We start from the raw sequence: 18,736 nt of genomic DNA, 5'->3' as shown, positions 1-18,736 counted from the left end.
AATATAATTGGCTCTATCAAATGGGATGTATATTAACAACAGTCGGCTGTGCTCACCCCTTTCAGGATTCTATTATAGAGCCTGCTCCCTCACCTTGTTTTGATACAGCAGTAATTTAAAGACCCATCTTAATTGACTTATTTTTTCCTCATGCCTGTCGGAGCTTGTGCTGTGCATGCACAGAGTGCAATAAGAGTCTTGTTCCTTTATTGGGCCACACACAATGTACTGAGTTCAATTTTACCATTCATAATGAATGCAGTCTCGCCATTCAAATGCAGCCATAAGCACACGGCAGATAAGAATTTAATTAAATGTAGATTAAAACCAAACAGGAAAACACACTCGCTGATCATTTTTTATCACGTCCCCTGGTCATATCCCCCCTCATACTTTCCACTGACTTGTTCTTCCTTGGGCTACAGCTTTTCAGCTTGCAAAAGTGGCGAAACACCTCACACATCTCGCTGTGGCGCTGTGAGATTGTGTAAAATGCAAAACGAAGGGGCGGTCACACGATTAATCAGAATTCTCATGTCGGGGAGGATTGGGGGGGTAAGGGGGAGGGAGGGGGAGAGACAGAGGTGGAGGGAAGGAATTAGTTGCCTCATCCCCAAATTTGCATCATTTTTTCCAAAGGACAATCCCAGCACTGTAGGCAAGGGGAATCATATCTCTCTTCACAGGAAGGAACAATCACAATATTGCCGCAATATTGAAATAAATGTCACCTTCACATCCTATCAAATTGTCCATACTTGCTAACATGATGTTAGCTAGCTAGAGAGTAGTGCTTTGCAAGCATGCCTGATCAGTAAGAGCTATTTTAGGTTCCATCCACAGCCTGTACAGACTACTAGGCTTCATACCGCAGGCTACAGCATGGTCACCTCAGGCTCAAGTGTGTTTAATGTTCTAACTGCAGTGGGATATAGGAGAGCTGGAGAAGAGTCAGTTGAAAATGTAGAGAGACAACATATTATAAGCCTTATTATAAGGACATTATAAAGGTTAATTAATGCCTATAGCAAGTTATAAAGCATTATACCTAAGTAAAGGGTTACTGAACTACAGTATCCTCTGTCCAATGACATACCATTAAACAAAATAGCATAAAGGATCACACCTTTACATGGGCTTCTATATTGTTGGTCTAAAGTCTTATAGTTGTTGTCCTCTTTTGGAATTGTGAACTGGTATTTTCTAGGTTGGAATCTAATATGGAAAAATTATTTCATTGGATCATGTGTTCCAAATTTGGTGTATTTTTTCACACCATATTTGCAAGGATTCATTTTATACCTGTCATATGTAGATAGTGTATTTAAATCCTGTTAGTTTCAATGCTTTATTATTTCATGAATAGTTCTGCAGGTGAACTTTTTGTTTTCGTCAGAAAACTAAAGTAATCACACATCGTCTGGTGAGTTTTCATGTACAGTGGGAGCATATTGTTCTAGCATCCATCTTCCCTCAAAGTTTCAAAAAGGTGTTGTCTCACAGATAGAGTACCTGTATGCAGCTTGAAAGTGATGTACTTATTCTCAACAGGTTCAAAGACCGTTTGTTATTATCAAAGCCAGTCGCTTTTCATTTTAGTCTTTTTAACAAACACTTGAAAACTAAAACGATTCTTAACAGCTCACACTTTTCAGAGAGGAGAGGAAAGAAGTGGAAAATATAGAAGTGGAAAATTGTGGCTAATATAGTTTTCATTTAGCTTCAGAGCTTGAGTTCTTCTCACACTTTAAAATTGCGTGTTTTGTTGAAGCAGCAGCAGAGAGAGTGAGAGAGAGAGTGTGGCTGGTCTATTGGCTCAAACTGGCATTGGACAGTAGTGGCACAGCCACCTCACTCCTGCCATCCCTGCTACTACCGTGGCTGCCTGCCCGCCTGCCTGCCCGCCCGCCTGCCCGCCCCGCCTGCCCGCCTGCCCGCCCCGCCTGCCCGCCCGCCTGCCCGCCCGCCCGCCTGCCTGCCCGCCTGCCTGGCCGCCCGCCCGCCTGCCCGCCCGCCTGCCCGCCCGCCTGCCTGCCTGCCCGCCTGCCTGCCTGCCGTGCTGGTGGCGTATCTCAGTTCCACTCTATTACCCTCACGCAAGCGAATGGCCTTTTCTGTGGGGAAAAGAGCAATATCCTGTCGCAGTCTGTTTGATCAAGTGCTAAACCCTTGTGATCAATAGAGGGACAGATGTCGGCTCCAGATGGCTGCGTGGCAATACCTGGGGCAGTGAGGGGCCTTGCCAGGCCGACAGAATGGCAACGAGGAAGGGCCAGTGGCTGCTGCTCCCATCGCACCAGCCACCGAGACCACAATGTGACAAACGCAATTAGCCCTTTTAGCTACAGATTATTTATTTCTCCTGCAAACTGACAGAAAATGTAATTGGCGTGTAGTTTAAGCAATATGTAGAATTACAGGGGTGCAGAGGCAGAGGGCATGTTAGGGTGGGATGGAGGGAGCTACGGTGGCTGTTGTGGTGGTGGGCGTCTGGACGCAGGAGGCTGTGCTGCCGTGTTGCTGTTCTTATTCTGTCTGTGTTCACGGTCTGTCTTTCTGTCTGTCGCTGGGCTCTGTGAACAACAGCAGGCACAATCCCACTCTGTTTTTCTTTCAGAGGTTGCACTGAAACCTTTTCAGCACACAGTGTATCCATATAGATTAGTTTGCTCATCAAGTTAATGTAGGCCACAACTTTGAAAATTCCGGTTCCATTCTCACCCAGATCAGATCAATAACGTCCCAACATTCCAAAATGGTTGACAGCCTAGGCAGGTGCATCTCTCATCTCCTCCTCTCATCCCTCTCTAAAAAAACTGCTATCCCCAGAAGGCCCAAATAGACCTTTCCAAAAAGGAGAGTGGCCCATTTTAAACGGTGTTAGGGCATTTGCATTAGGGCTGGCGTCCATGTACCAGGCAGGCCATGTGGTGCGTGGTGGCGCGGGGACAGAACCATGTTGGAGAAGCTACTGAGGCGCTGCGTCCCTGTCTCTCTCCCAGTCCCTGGCCCTCCCTTTGGAGCTCCGCCGTTCACCTGCTCCCCTGCTCCCTCCCCGAGTAGCATGATCAGAAGGGGGACGTGGGCCACCGGGCCACAGCTGGGGTTCTGGGACAGCTTTGCTTAGTTGGCTCTGCCCAGGTGGTGGTGTTGGTGGTGGTGCTCAACACAGCAGCGGCCTGTCACAGGGACCTCCACGTCCCATTAACACACAGCCTGGTCAGGACAGAGAGCCAGGCCCCCAGCGCCACCCTGCTCCCCAGCAGGGCCCCAGTAAACACATGTCGCCTGGCCACAACCAGGACCCGGCCCGGGAAGAGGAGAGAACACAGCACAGTTAGACCTGGGAAACCTAGAGGACAAGCGTGTTGTGATTTTTTTGTTGTTGTTGAATTTATTTAGGTAAAAGAAATGAAAACAAAATGTACAGTGTGAACCCAGAGGATAGCACTTAAAAGTATTCAGTGAAACACTTTCCTCGTTATTCACCACACTTTAAATGTGTTGGTTAGAACATTTAGCCTCAGTCCGTAAGGGTTTTAGCATTATTTCATGGAATTTGTAATGTTATTACCTAGAAATAGAATATAAAAGTGACACCCATGAGAATCTAAAAGTCATTTTGATTTAGTTAGTTAGTTAGTGTTCGTAGTGTAGTGTTCAGAAAAACGGTTAATTTCCCAGAGAGGGATATAATGTATTATCAGAATTACAGATAGTGTTTGTTTGTGTCATTTTGAGATTGTTATATTCATTACATTTTTTGAATACATTTCACAGCAGTCTCTTATCATATTTGGCTCACATATTTGTCATTTATAATTTTTTATATATATAACAATTTAATTTATATTGTTTATATCTCACTGCACCAATTCATTTCAATAAATACTATTTTTATATCAATTGTAATCAAAGAAATGTAGCATCGCTTAACATCTTTTCAATTCCCTCATCACTTCTCAGTTCTAATAGACCTATAAAAACTTGGCATATTCATTCACATTTAGATCTCTCTCTGTCCCTCTCTCTCTCTCTGTCCCTCTCTCTCTTTCTCTCTCTCTCTGTCTCTCTCTGCCTCTCTCTCGCTGTCCCTCTCTCTCTTTCTGTCTCTCTCTCTCTCTCTCTCTCTCAGTGATATTACCTGACAAACAGGCACTTGCCAATATCATTTTCACTGTGCAATGAAACAGATTCAATGCGTCTCCAGAGATTTGCTAAAGAAATATAATTTAATTCTAAAAGGAAGCATCTCATTTCTACACTGTGCAAAATCATCCGCTCAATCAGATCATTGCCGGAAACTAGGAATTTTTAAACAGATTTTCTTTGTTCCAGAACTCAGAATGACGGAATTGAATATCTGTTAAATGAAATAATATGATTCTTCTGAGATGTGTTGTAGTTTAGTGTCTTTGTAGCTGATATGAATGTGTACCAGTGGGATTCTGTATGACACTCTCCTGGGAACCCAGGTTTCATTTGTGGACTCTGACCCCTTTGCCATTTGCTCAAGGCCATCCATGAGCTTTCAGTGTTGGCTATCATCTGCAAAACACTTGATGTTAAAATGAGTAGTGTTGGTGGGCTTTGGGTTAGGAGTGTCAGACAAACGAGGCAGGATAAACACATATTTATTCAACGAGGCTTTTTTAAACGAGTGGTCTTGTCAATAGAATACATTATTTTATGCCTCAAACAATGTGTATTTGCTGCACAAAATGGACTCCTAGGCTATTAGTATTTTCACAAATGTGATGACAGGTACAACAGATCGATAACTGTCATAATACCTTAGATATGAATAACCTCATCATATACATTGCCTCAGAACAACTTGTTTTCACTGTAGAAACAGAGTAAATGAAGGTCATAAGAGTGCTTCACATTCTATACCTTCTTGAACGTATGGACGGGGTCTGTCAGTCTGACATGCTGCCGTGTTTAGGGTGTATATGCATCAACACATATCATACGCACTGTAGCAAACTTCCTCTGGGTGCGGAGTTGCGTTTTAGCATGAGAAGAGCGCCTTCTAGTGGTGGCCAGAATACTATCATCAGAATGGAAGGCGGAGGTAAGTGAGGGGGGAATAAGAGGATTCAAATCAATGTTATAATGTTATAGTCCTCTAACTGCAGTTTATTCCACATCACACCCTGTAACAATAGGATTGTTTGACCGATTAGTGACTTTTCATATTCACTCTGCCATGGGAAGTCTCACTCAGCCTTCTCTCGACCTGTCTGTACTGCTCTCTGGCTGTTGTCTTAACCTGATGGTTTGACAGCCTGCTGCCATATCACCATCCTGTCTGTTCAGAAACACTCTCAATATTTGCTGTTATTCATGAGCAGAGGAGTTTGTTTAGTTTTTCTGTACCTATAAGCTGTTGTTAGTATGAGAATTGTCTTGTTAGTTCCATATATTAATAATGTAAACGTTGCACTGAATATGATTTATGTTTATAGTTTAGTGAACCATACTTGTGTGATTAGTAGCCTTGGCGGAAACCTGAAGAATTGCGTTAGCTTCCTGAGATAATTTCTAGGCTTTAGCTCAGCGGGCTAACACAGTCTAGGTTAAGAGAACATTTAAACCCCGAACAAGTTAACAAACATGGCAGGCAGGCAGCTACTTGATATTCGTAGGTGCCAGGAGGCTTTCCCTGGTTAGCCGTCCGTCCAACAAGGAGAGTCTTGGCTGATTTGGAGACAAGACCAGAGGTGTTTAATTACAAAAAGCACTGAGCCCTCTGGCTCTACAACCATCACTTCACAATTAAGACGGAGCAACAGTTAGCTGAGAGAGAGAGAGAGAGATTGGATAAGGGGTTGAAATAATCAGGCCATTTGCAAATCACCATCAAGCCCCTGGCAACAGCTCCTCAAGGAGAGAGACCACATGGTTACAGTGTGCTGTCTGAAAAGTGTGCTGCAAATCCATAGAACACAATGTGGTTACTGCCAGAAGGTTACTGTATGTTTGCTGAAAGCCACCCTCAGCCCCATAATGTGTAGTTGTGCTGCAGTGGGCCTGGCCTGTGTTGTAGACAGATGGGAGAGCTGATGTACGTAACTATGCATTTTACAGCAAACTATTAAAGAGTCGTGCTGTTTACACACAAACATTTGAATACCTGTCTGCAGGCCAGTTTAATTATGCAAACCCTTCTGTTATTTGTGTTGCTTTGTCGTCTCCTCCCAGCTCTCTCTCACTGCAACAAGGCTGGAGAGATTTGTTTGTGTTTTCATTAAGATACGGACAGTGGTGTGGCGCAGGCGGGAGTAAATGTATTCCATTCCTCATAACCTCGAGTATCTTATACTGTCTGTTCCTCTCCACCACGGTGGCCCATGTTCACATTTACACTAGGGCGGCAGTGGTTAAGCGCGTTGGGCTAGTAACCGAAAGGTTGCTGGTTTGAATCCCCAAGCCAACTAGGTGAAAAATCTGTTGATGTGCCCTTGAGCAAGGCACTTAATCCTATTTGCTCCTGTAAATTGCTCTGGATAAGAGTGTCTACTAGATGACTAAAATGTAAATGTATAGCCCTCAGTTCCATTGTGTTCCCCTCTAATCAAGGACTGATTTAAACCTGGGATATCAGGTGGGTCCAATTATCAGGTAGAACAAAAAACCAGCAGGCTCCGGTCCCCGTGGGTAAGAATTGAATACCCCTGCTGTATAGGCTACTTTACTGTACATCCATTGTCATTTAAAGTCATTTAAAGCTGAAGAAATGTAAAATGGCCTCTGAAGTCTGACTTTGAAATCTCTGGGGTTTGTAGTTGGGGAGGAGGGACGTACAGTACAGTACATGTGCCTTATTTCCACATACGATTCATTCTTTCATGTTTGATTAGTGAAAGTACTTACATATACGAAGCCTCCCCCCCCTCACTCACATCATTTTGTTTCTTGAATTCCGTCATATGTTCATCTTCAACTACATGTTCAAATACGGCATTCATCAAAGTGGAAGAGAAGGAATGGGCATTTAGCCAGCCGAGCCTCAGTCTCCGGCCCAATGTAGAGCTGGTGATTATTACATTGAGAGGGAGAGGGAGAGGGAGAGAGAGAGAGGGGGGGAGGAGAGAGAGAGAGGGGGGAGAGAGAGGGGGCGAGAGAGAGAGAGAGAGAGAGAGAGGGGGAGGGATAGAGAAAGAGAGGGGGAGAGAGAGGAGAGGAGAGAGAGAGAGAGGGGGGGGGAGTGATAGAGAAAGAGGGGGGAGAGAGAGAGGGGGGGCGAGAGGGAGAGAGAGAAAGAGAGAGAGGGAGGGGGGATGTAGAAAGAAAAGCAGTGTTTTTAATTATCTGGACTAGGTACAGGATGCGGTTTTTTGATTGTTTTAATGAAGCAGCTGGCCTATTGTCTCTCCTTAATTCCTCTATTGTTTTTAGAATATGTTATAGTTCTTTATTCTTTTATCAGGTGCTCTGCAGGAGGATTCAGCACAATAGCGTTCATCCCAACTGCATTGGCCGCTGCACAAAGCCAGGCAGGCAGCTCATTGCAGAGAGCTAGCTCGCTAACAGGCAAAACAGTGCAAATCACACAAGCTGCTACTTTTTAGCCTTTTCCACAGTTTTACTTGTGGGCTGTGCACTTTCAAAAAAGGCAAAAAGTGGCCAGTATGATGCAGATAAACTTTCATTAACTATTCACAAAATGATTTGCCTTTGCTGCCCCTCTCTCTGTACAGTAAGAGGTGTTTCCCAATCCTTGTCCTAGGAACCCAAAGGGGTGCACATTTGTGTGTCAGTGCTGGCCTAGAACAAATCCTTTGGTTCTCCATCAAGACCAAGCTTGGGAAGCGAAAACTGTGGTGTACAGTGATGCCCTGAGAGCAACATCTCAGTGGATCTCAGTGGATCTCCAGTGGATCCCAGGGGATCTCCTGAGCTTCCATCTATGTGTATGTCCCAAATGCCACCCTATTCCACATTTAGTGCACTACTTGTGACCACGGACCATAGCTCTGCTCAAAATAGTGCGCTATATTGGGAATAGGGTGTCATTTGGGACTAAGCCTCCACCTGAGGTTGGTGGTTGAGGTCTCCTCTGAGGCAGGAATGCTTCTGTCTGAGTCAGTATTCTGTGTTTTAGAACACCACCCCAGCATTCTCACAGACGACAGATGGGTGTCTGTAGTGTGGCTGGCTGAAGGAGTCACGTCGCTGTGCATATTTCATGTAGGTTATGAGTACTAACAGTCATTAGCAATTAGCAGTAGAAGGCTTGCAGTAATTCAGGGCATCTTTGACTGAAATTGTATTCAAAGACAGTGAAAATGTAGACAAGTCAGTCGTGAGTTCAGTATCAGGGTATTTTTCTCCATTCTCTTTGTTAACCGAGAACCTGTGAAGTGGAATCTCTACCAATTGAAACTTTTGGTGGCGAGTAGTGACGATCTGCCCCCCACCTCCCCCTCCATGGTGGCTGCTCGCTGGCAGTTAGTAGCTACCTTGATGGTAACTCTGTCTGACGGCAGAGGAGTTTGTTACTTTAATTAGGAGATAAAAATTCAAAGGGCCTCTCCAGGCTGTGTGTGGTGAGAGAGAATCAAAACCAGCTCTCAGGTGGAGAGACCTGAAGTGTGTCTCTCATCACGGGAGATTGGCCAGCAGATAGGCACTGTTCTTTAAAGGAGCTAGTGCTGCCTGCTGCCTGCCACTCACACACACGGATGCACACACACACACAGCTTTCCTTGCACACAGAAATGGGACTTTAAAAGATGGCATATTTTACTACAGCTTGCTTCACTCCTATGACACATTTGTAATAGTGTTTCATTTCCAGTGCTGTTTGACATAAATGTAATGAAAAGGTTGGGAAATGTGTTAATGGGAGTAGCGAGGTTATGACCGGTGGGAGGTGGAATGCCGTGGAAGGTGTACCAGAGAGGAGTGATATATCCTCAGATTGGTGTGGAAGTTAGACTTCATAACAATCATTCCATCATGTCATTTCATATTAACTACAGCAGTTATTCTTCAGTTTTCCTCCCTGGGTTGGGAGAGCCTCACTTGAAAACCTTAACCCTGTCTACACTGACCTTTAAAACGAGTGATTTATACATTTTGTGTAAACATTTGTAATCAGTGTCTCTCTAAAGTGTGGAGGATGGATCTATGAGTGGGGTGCAGTTAGTTTTCTGTTCTACCCTTCATACCTCTCCCCTCTCTTCTGCAACGCCCTTATTTCCACAACAGCTGGACTCAAATTACAGGTCCTCTCTCATCCTGACGCTTCTCCGTCGGAGTGTTTGCACATCTTTGAAAGCTAACAGAGTGCCCTAATTAATTGTCCAGCTTTTCTCTGAAACAATGTCCTAATTCTGCCATTTAGCGTGAGCGTATCATCATTTGTTGTTATCGCCCCAGCCAGATTTTTGTAAATAGTCATATTAAAAACTTTAATCTCTTCAAGGGAAAATGAAGTGCAGCTGAAAAGCCTGTCATGTGCAGGAGATAAATATTATCTAAGCTAAAAACCTTCCTCTACCCCTTCCTCCCCTTCCTCTCTCCCATCCTAACTTAATGAATATGTTCAGAAGATTTCACTGGAATGTTTAATCCCTAAACACAAAAATCTAATCGTGTGAAGAGGACCTGTTTCAGGGTTATACTATATTACTGAAGTGTACAGTATAGCTCCAATGCATAGACCTACGAGAAATTACCCCACTGAGTATGACATTTCTTACTGATACTTTAACCAAAGTATGACATTGTGATTTTACACTTTAGTCATTATATAGTCATTATTATTAAGTCCTTATAACATTTCCCTCTGGATGGAATTCCATACCCTCTGGACTCCAGAGTTTGGAGTCACCTATAACCAAACCAATCAGGGTGAAACTAATAAAAATATGATATAATACTGTCCCCAGTGGGAATCAAACCCATCAACTAAGCCACACAGGCTAACACTACCATGCTCTACCAACACAGTCACACAGGCTAACACTACCATGCTCTACCAACACAGTCACACAGGCTAACACTACCATGCTCTACCAACACAGTCACACAGGCTAACACTACCATGCTCTACCAACACAGTCACACAGGCTAACACTACCATGCTCTACCAACACAGTCACACAGGCTAACACTACCATGCTCTACCAACAGAGTCACACAGGATAACACTACCATGCTCTACCAACACAGTCACACAGGCTAACACTACCATGCTCTACCAACAGAGTAACACAGGATAACACTACCATGCTCTACCAACAGTCACACAGGCTAACACTACCATGCTCTACCAACAGTCACACAGGCTAACACTACCATGTTCTACCAACAGAGTCACACAGGCTAACACTACCATGCTCTACCAACACAGTCACACAGGCTAACACTACCATGCTCTACCAACAGAGTCACACAGGCTAACACTACCATGCTCTACCAACAGTCACACAGGCTAACACTACCATGCTCTACCAACAGAGTCACACAGGCTAACACTACCATGCTCTACCAACAGAGCCACACAGGCTAACACTACCATGCTCTACCAACAGAGCCACACAGGCTAACACTACCATGCTCTACCAACACAGTCACACAGGCTAACACTACCATGCTCTACCAACAGTCACACAGGCTAACACTACCATGCTCTACCAACACAGTCACACAGGCTAACACTACCATGCTCTACCAACAGAGTCACACAGGCTAACACTACCATGCTCTACCAACAGAGTTACACAGGCTAACACTACCATGCTCTACCAACAGAGTCACACAGGCTAACACTACCATGCTCTACCAACAGTCACACAGGCTAACACTACCATGCTCTACCAACAGAGCCACACAGGCTAACACTACCATGCTCTACCAACAGAGCCACACAGGCTAACACTACCATGCTCTACCAACAGAGTCACACAGGCTAACACTACCATGCTCTACCAACAGTCACACAGGCTAACACTACCATGCTCTACCAACACAGTCACACAGGCTAACACTACCATGCTCTACCAACACAGTCACACAGGCTAACACTACCATGCTCTACCAACAGAGTCACACAGGCTAACACTACCATGCTCTACCAACAGTCACACAGGATAACACTACCATGTTCTACCAACAGTCACACAGGCTAACACTACCATGCTCTACCAACAGAGTCACACAGGCTAACACTACCATGCTCTACCAACAGTCACACAGGCTAACACTACCATGCTCTACCAACAGAGTCACACAGGCTAACACTACCATGCTCTACCAACAGAGTCACACAGGCTAACACTACCATGCTCTACCAACAGAGTTACACAGGCTAACACTACCATGCTCTACCAACAGAGTTACACAGGCTAACACTACCATGCTCTACCAACAGTCACACAGGCTAACACTACCATGCTCTACCAACAGAGTCACACAGGCTAACACTACCATGCTCTATCAACAGAGTCACACAGGCTAACACTACCATGCTCTACCAACAGAGCCACACAGGCTAACACTACCATGCTCTACCAACACAGTCACACAGGCTAACACTACCATGCTCTACCAACAGAGTCACACAGGCTAACACTACCATGCTCTACCAACAGAGTCACACAGGCTAACACTACCATGCTCTACCAACAGTCACACAGGCTAACACTACCATGCTCTACCAACAGAGTCACACAGGCTAACACTACCATGCTCTACCAACAGAGTCACACAGGCTAACACTACCATGCTCTACCAACAGTCACACAGGCTAACACTACCATGCTCTACCAACAGAGTCACACAGGCTAACACTACCATGCTCTACCAACAGAGTCACACAGGCTAACACTACCATGCTCTATCAACAGAGTCACACAGGCTAACACTACCATGCTCTACCAACAGAGTCACACAGGCTAACACTACCATGCTCTACCAACACAGTCACACAGGCTAACACTACCATGCTCTACCAACAGTCACACAGGCTAACACTACCATGCTCTACCAACAGAGTCACACAGGCTAACACTACCATGCTCTACCAACAGAGTCACACAGGCTAACACCACCATGCTCTACCAACACATTCACACAGGCTAACACTACCATGCTCTATCAACAGAGTCACACAGGCTAACACTACCATGCTCTATCAACAGTCACACAGGCTAACACTACCATGCTCTATCAACAGTCACACAGGCTAACACTACCATGCTCTATCAACAGAGTCACACAGGCTAACACTACCATGCTCTACCAACACATTCACACAGGCTAACACTACCATGCTCTATCAACAGAGTCACACAGGCTAACACTACCATGCTCTATCAACAGTCACACAGGCTAACACTACCATGCTCTATCAACAGTCACACAGGCTAACACTACCATGCTCTATCAACAGAGTCACACAGGCTAACACTACCATGCTCTACCAACAGAGTCACACAGGCTAACACTACCATGCTCTACCAACAGAGTCACAAAGGATAAAAACGATATTTTTCAGCATGTTCCCCTTCTGTCTGTTCCAGGTGGCCAGCTGTGGTGTACCACCACTAAGAACATCATGGGGGGCGAGGAACTAGTGGCGTTCGCCGTGGACTTTGACTCCCGTTTACAGGCCATCAACCACATGTCTCTGAGCGAGGGGATGTACCCGGCCAGGCTGCTGGACACCATCCAGCTGCTGCCTCAGCAGGCCGCCATGGCCTCCATTCTGCCCACCGCCATCGTCAACAGTGAGTTACAATACACTCCATGGCTAGTCTGTACTGTAGTGTCGCCTAGGGCTGTGTTTGAAATGGACTCTATTCCCTATGAAGTCCACTACTTTAGGCCAAAACTTTAAGTAGTGCATTATAGGAAAGAGGGTGCAGACACTGGACAAAGGTATTGCACTATATAGGGAATAGGGTGCCGTTTTGGACATTGCCCTAATAAACAAGAAATGTCTGTCTGTATGTCCGTCTATGGGCTGTAGATTAACCCAGATGAGTCTGTGTTAAGAGCGGTTGAGATAAGAGCTGTCGACCTTCAGTTTGGGTTCACATAAACACAGGCGAGCCTCCCACTAACCTGTTAATTGCAAAATACAAGCTTCATGCAAATAGTGCATTTGTTTACTTAATAAGGGCTATCTGGGTTCAGCTCGGCAGGGAGGCTGCTCTGCTGCAGGCAGATGGTCCAGTGTTTCAGTTGCCCTTGAGAAAGGGCACCAACCTAGTGGTATCAACACAGTCCTATCACAGCCTTGGGTATTACAGGGGTTTCTCCTGGCTTTGAGTATCAAATCAGAGCTATAAAGAGAAAGAAACGCGTGTGTGTGTGTGTGTGTGTGTGTGTGTGTGTGTGTGTGTGTGTGTGTGTGTGTGTGTGTGTGTGTGTGTGTGTGTGTGTGTGTGTGTGTGTGTGTGTGTGTGTGTGTGTGTGTTGTGTGTGCACGAACTCGACACTGATGTTCTACTGTGACGATGTACCCTGACGCTCTACCCTGACTTTCTACTGTGACATCCTACCCTGACGTTGTACACTGACGTTCTACTGTGACCATCTACCCTGACATTGTACACTGACGTTCTACTGTGAGATTCTACCCTGACGTTGTACCCTGATGTTCTACTGTGAGATTCTACCCTGACGTTGTACACTGACGTTCTACTGTGACAATCTACCCTGACGTTGTACACTGACGTTCTACTGTGAGATTCTACCCTGACGTTGTACCCTGACGTTCTACTGTGACATTCTACCCTGACGTTGTACACTGACGTTCTACTGTGAGATTCTACCCTGACGTTGTACACTGACGTTCTACTGTGACATTGTACCCTGACGTTGTACACTGACGTTCTACTGTGACATTGTACCCTGACGTTCTACTGTGACATTCTACCCTGAAGTTGTACCCTAACGTTCTACTGTGACATTCTACCCTGACATTGTACCCTGACGCTCTGCACTGTGCTTTATCCTCTCTCTCCAGAGGACATCTTCCCATGTAAGGCGTGTGGGATCTGGTACCGCAGTGAGAGGAACCTGCAGGCCCACCTGATGTACTACTGCAGTGGCAGGCAGAGGGAGCCAGAGAGCCAAGGTGAGGAGAACGACAACGGACCCCACCAGACCCCCAGCATCTGCCCCTTCCCACAGTGCAACAAGAGCTTTACCAGCGCCAGGGCTCTGGAAATGCACCTGAGCACGCACAGCGGTGAGTAGTGATGTACTGCTAGTACTATTAGTATAGCAGTTGAGCTTCTACTGTAGTAATACTAGTAACGTACTGTAAAGTAGACAAAATGTAGATTTATTTTAGCTTTCATTTAGTTGTAAGTATGAGTGATGTTGACATGAGATGTGCTTATCATTAAATGTAATCCTATGTATTATTTAATTACGTTGAGTAGTACAGAACAGTATAACTGTCATTTTAGTATTCGGTTTTGTAATGAAAAGTATTGCTTGACATTAAGACAATGTCAGTTTCACATTAGTCAGGTAAAATAATTGGCAACGTGAACTACTACTCTAAGCTCCAGAAATATACACATCCCCCTGTCAGCTTAAGCAGTTGACAGTTTAGCTTTCAGCCCACCCAAAAATCAGGAGGGTTGGGAGTAAGCTTGGCATAATGCATCAGTTTTTGATCGTAGCTGTAGTTAACATTAAGGCAGAGTGGGAAGGTGAGGAATCTCAATAGTGTCCTTTTATCTCCCTAACAGGTGTCAAAATGGAAGAGACGCTCCCCCCTGGCACCAGCTTGAAATGCACAATCTGTAACTACACGGCGGATTCTCTTATTACATTCCAACATCACATCCTCTCTCACCTGTCACAGGCAGCCTTCAGATGCAATCACTGCCATATCAGCTTTCAGAACCACAGGGAACTCTTGCAGCATCAGGACTTACACAGCCACCATGGCCACGGCGGTGGCAGCAAACTTCACAGGGAGAGCGACAGCGAGCACTCCCCCAGGGGGGCGGAGGAAGCCCTGCAGCAGGCGGTGGCTCGCGTCGAGCTGGCCAACCGGAAGGATTCCCTCCAGAGTCCCAAAGGATCCCTCAGCAAGGACGCCACCACCGACAGCGAGCTGGAGAAGGCTGAGAAAAAGCCCATGCTGTCAGGGTTGAAGGGGGATGGTGGCCATCCGGGCAGTAAGGCCAGCTTCTCCTACACCCGGATCAAGTCTGAGCCCTCCAGCCCCCGCTTGGCCTCCTCTCCCGTTCAGCATAACATGGGCCCCACCTACCCCATGGGGCCCTTCCTGTCCCAGTTCGCTTTCTCCCAGGACATTTCTGTCGTCCCGCAGGCTTCTGAGATTCTGGCTAAAATGTCAGAGCTGGTGCACCGAAGGCTACGCCACGGAGGGAACACGGTCTACCCTCCGGTGATCTACAGCCCCCTCATACCCAAAGGGGCCACGTGTTTCGAATGCAATATCACCTTCAACAACCTGGAAAACTACCTGGTCCACAAAAAGCACTACTGTAACAGTCGTTGGCAGCACATGACCAAGTCGCCTGACTTCTCCAGCATCTCAGACAAGGCCGTGAGCCCCAACAGCGGCCACAGCTCAGTCAGTATGCTCACCGGATGCCACCCGTCTGAGGTCACCGACAGCCACCTGATGCAGTCGGCCTGTTTGTCAGTCAACTCTCAAAGTGTTCTGGACATGATCAATGCAGGAGGGGCAGTGAAAGGCCCTGGCCCAGAGAAGGAGCTCCCGGGGCAGGTGAAGAAGGTCTCCACCACCCCGACCGGGATGGAGGAGAGGCTGAACGGGAAGCAGCAGGCGGTGGAGGGGAAGAGCCCCACCAACACGCCTCTGGTGGAGACTGACGTCAACGATCCCAACCAGACTTCCTGTGCGGCCTGCAATATCACCTTTAGCCGCCACGAGACCTACATGGTCCACAAGCAGTACTATTGTGCTACGCGTCACGACCCCCCCATGAAACGCATGTCTGCCAACAAGGTTCCGTCCATGCAGAGGACCATGAGGACCCGCAAGCGCAGGAAGATGTACGAGATGTGTCTCCCAGACCAGGACCCAAGAGGACCCTCCATTGGGCAGCCAGGGTTCCTGGGGGTCCCTCCTATGGCGAACCCCTGTACGTCCCAGGAGGCGGTGGAGAGCCTGGCCGACCGCTTTCACCCTCGCTGTGACGTCTTCCCAGGGATGGTCCCCAAACACCTGGAGGCTTCCCTCACCGTCACCAAGTCTATCATGGCCCCCAACAGTAATACCACTATGGACCAGCAGGAGCTGGACGCACCCATCGATCTCAGCAAAAAGTGCTCGCCGATCCCCAATGACAAGACATCGTCCAACTCCCCCAAAAGACTGTTAGACTATCACGAATGTACAGTGTGCAAGATCAGTTTTAACAAAGTGGAGAACTACCTAGCTCATAAACAGAACTTTTGCCCTGTGACAACAGCCACAGCCACCCAGCAGCACGGTGGTGACACCATGTTCCCAGACGTGGTGAAGAGTGAAGGCAGTAATCCTGATGACGCCTACGATAAGAGCCCAGGGAAATGTGAGAAGAACGGCAGCGATAAAATGATTGTGCAGAACGGGGGTGGAATGTTCCCTCCTCACATGGGCCCAGTGCCGGGTCTCAAGCCCTTCAGCGAGGCTCAGCTCATCCCGACTAAAGACGAGAACATGTTTCTGCCCCACTGCCTTTATCCCGGCGCAATAAAGAAGATGAAAGGTGCCGAGCAAATATCGCCCTACTTTGGGATAAAGCCGACCGATTACGTGGCCGGCGGGCTGGTCATGCAGGGAGAGAGAGAGGTGAGCAGCGAGCAGGAGCAGAGCACTAATGGAGGGGGACCAGAGATGGGGAGAGAGCAGCCTGCTGCCAACGGCTGCCCACTCCCCAGCAAAGAGCCACTGCCCCTGCTGCCCAAAAACAGGGGCATGGTGATAGTCAACGGCGGTCACAAGCCAGAGGAGCGCTCGGGATCGGGGCCCGTCCCACCCAACCAGGATAACCAATCCCACAATCCCCAGCAGCAAGACGGCCACCCCTCACCCACGTGGGGCGCGGAGAACCCGTCCGACTCCAACGAGAACGTGTCGCCCGCGTCCAAGTCTCCGACCGAGGAGACGGTGCCCACGGTGACAAAGGGTTTGAATGGGACGTCCCAGACTCCGGGCAGCGGGAAGTACTGCCGCCTCTGTGACATCCAATTCAACAACCTATCAAACTTTATTACCCATAAGAAGTTTTACTGTTCGTCACATGCTGCGGAGCATGTGAAATGAACTAGTTCCTGTTTAGTTTTCCTGTCCCTTCCCACTCCTTTTTTCTGTTTGGGTACACTGTCGTGTCTGGAGTAATGCATCACTCACGCAGTTCGAAACGCTGCTTGTGGACAATCAAGAGAAGCTTCTTCTTTCATCATTTTAACACTTCATTGCAAATCATTGGTTAAAAAATAAAAAATGAATCCAGAGTAATATTGGTGCCACTTTTACATTTATTTATTTTGCAATCAGTATTAATAGTAGTGATCTTAATTTAAAATTCAAATGAAATTTATATCAGAGTTGTTTGTAATGTTATTGTATAGTCATTCTTGTGTAGCACACATATTGTTTACACTGTAATGTAGGCTCAATGAAACAATAGAATACAAATGAGATGCATTTTAGACACAAAATAGCTACTGAAGCACTTGTCTATTCTTATTTGCTGTAACAGTTTTTGTATATGCCTAACTGTCATTTGCAGCTTTACTATTCATGACTCTGATTCTTGGCCTTAACCCTTTGGTGGGATAGCCAGGTACAATCCAGCTGAATCTTCTGTTTTGGCATACACTTGGCTTAGCATACGTATGTGGCTGTGTCCCTGTCTCTTTTCTTCAACTCAGACGTGGATGTTTTCAGGAGGATGGCAACATTCTTGTATAGTACTCATATTTCTGTTTGCTGAACTACACTTTGGTCTCCCTTTTTAAAATTAGCTCTCGATGCAATACTTTGTAAATGAGGGATCATTACTGAAAGCAGTATTATGAGAGGGGGACGGCATTATATTATTTGAAAAAAAAATTGTACAAGAATTACATTTATTGCTGTTGATGATGGACAAGCTGGGTTGGGAGGTTGGTTGACGGGGGATACTGATGTAAAATAATCATTCCAATGTCCTAATTATGGGAGAGAAAAAAAGTTTCTTAAAAAACGTTGTTGCTATGCATGTATATGGATGGAATAAAGTTCCAGAACTGTTGGAAATAATTTTTATTTTGATGTGGTGTCATAATTAAACTTAAATCCTCAGGATAATCCAATGATGTTTGGTCTTTTCTTTCAAAGCTACAACACAGTACCAGTGTAGTGGATGTGTACATTAGATACAAGGGACAGAGTGCTCTGTTCAATCTGCATTGTGTAAATTCAGGTTTACAGCGTGAATCAAATTTAAAGTCAATGTTCCCGCTTTAGAGGACACTGCATATGTCGGCTCAATCGGAAATTACTTTTACATCGTCACGTTTACATTCTATCATGGAATCTGTAACGCTGCAGCTTTACAGACTGAATAGATCCCAGAAAGATAGTAGAGTTAACACACAGACAAATTCAGAATACTTTATTTATTTACAAACATTAAGGCAAAACTGTCTGATATTTGTACTTGTAATAAAGTATACAAAAAAATTAATCAATTGATTGAAACTGGTTTCATGTGTGGACATACAAGTCAAGTAT

General features: G+C 46.0%; 1 protein-coding gene across 2 annotated transcripts in view; it reads left to right on the top strand.

Annotated features, from left to right (window-relative positions):
• The window catches only part of LOC106579057 (zinc finger protein ZFPM2), a 184,060-nt gene extending 165,750 nt beyond the window's left edge, over positions 1 to 18,310 (top strand). For both annotated transcript variants that reach the window (XM_045701938.1, XM_045701935.1), the window contains 3 exons: positions 12,537 to 12,743; positions 13,988 to 14,212; positions 14,724 to 18,310. In XM_045701938.1, coding sequence (XP_045557894.1) covers positions 12,537 to 12,743; positions 13,988 to 14,212; positions 14,724 to 17,281 — 2,990 coding nt within the window. In that variant the 3' untranslated portion in view covers positions 17,282 to 18,310. The remainder of the gene's footprint in view (positions 1 to 12,536; positions 12,744 to 13,987; positions 14,213 to 14,723) is intronic.
• The last annotated feature ends 426 nt before the right edge of the window (positions 18,311 to 18,736 follow it).

Source organism: Salmo salar, chromosome ssa02 (genome assembly GCF_905237065.1).
Source record: "Salmo salar chromosome ssa02, Ssal_v3.1, whole genome shotgun sequence".
In the NCBI taxonomy this organism is placed as follows: Eukaryota; Metazoa; Chordata; class Actinopteri; order Salmoniformes; family Salmonidae; genus Salmo; species Salmo salar.
The sequence above is the reverse complement of the archived record's forward strand: the minus strand, read 5'-3'. Positions and strand labels throughout refer to the sequence as shown.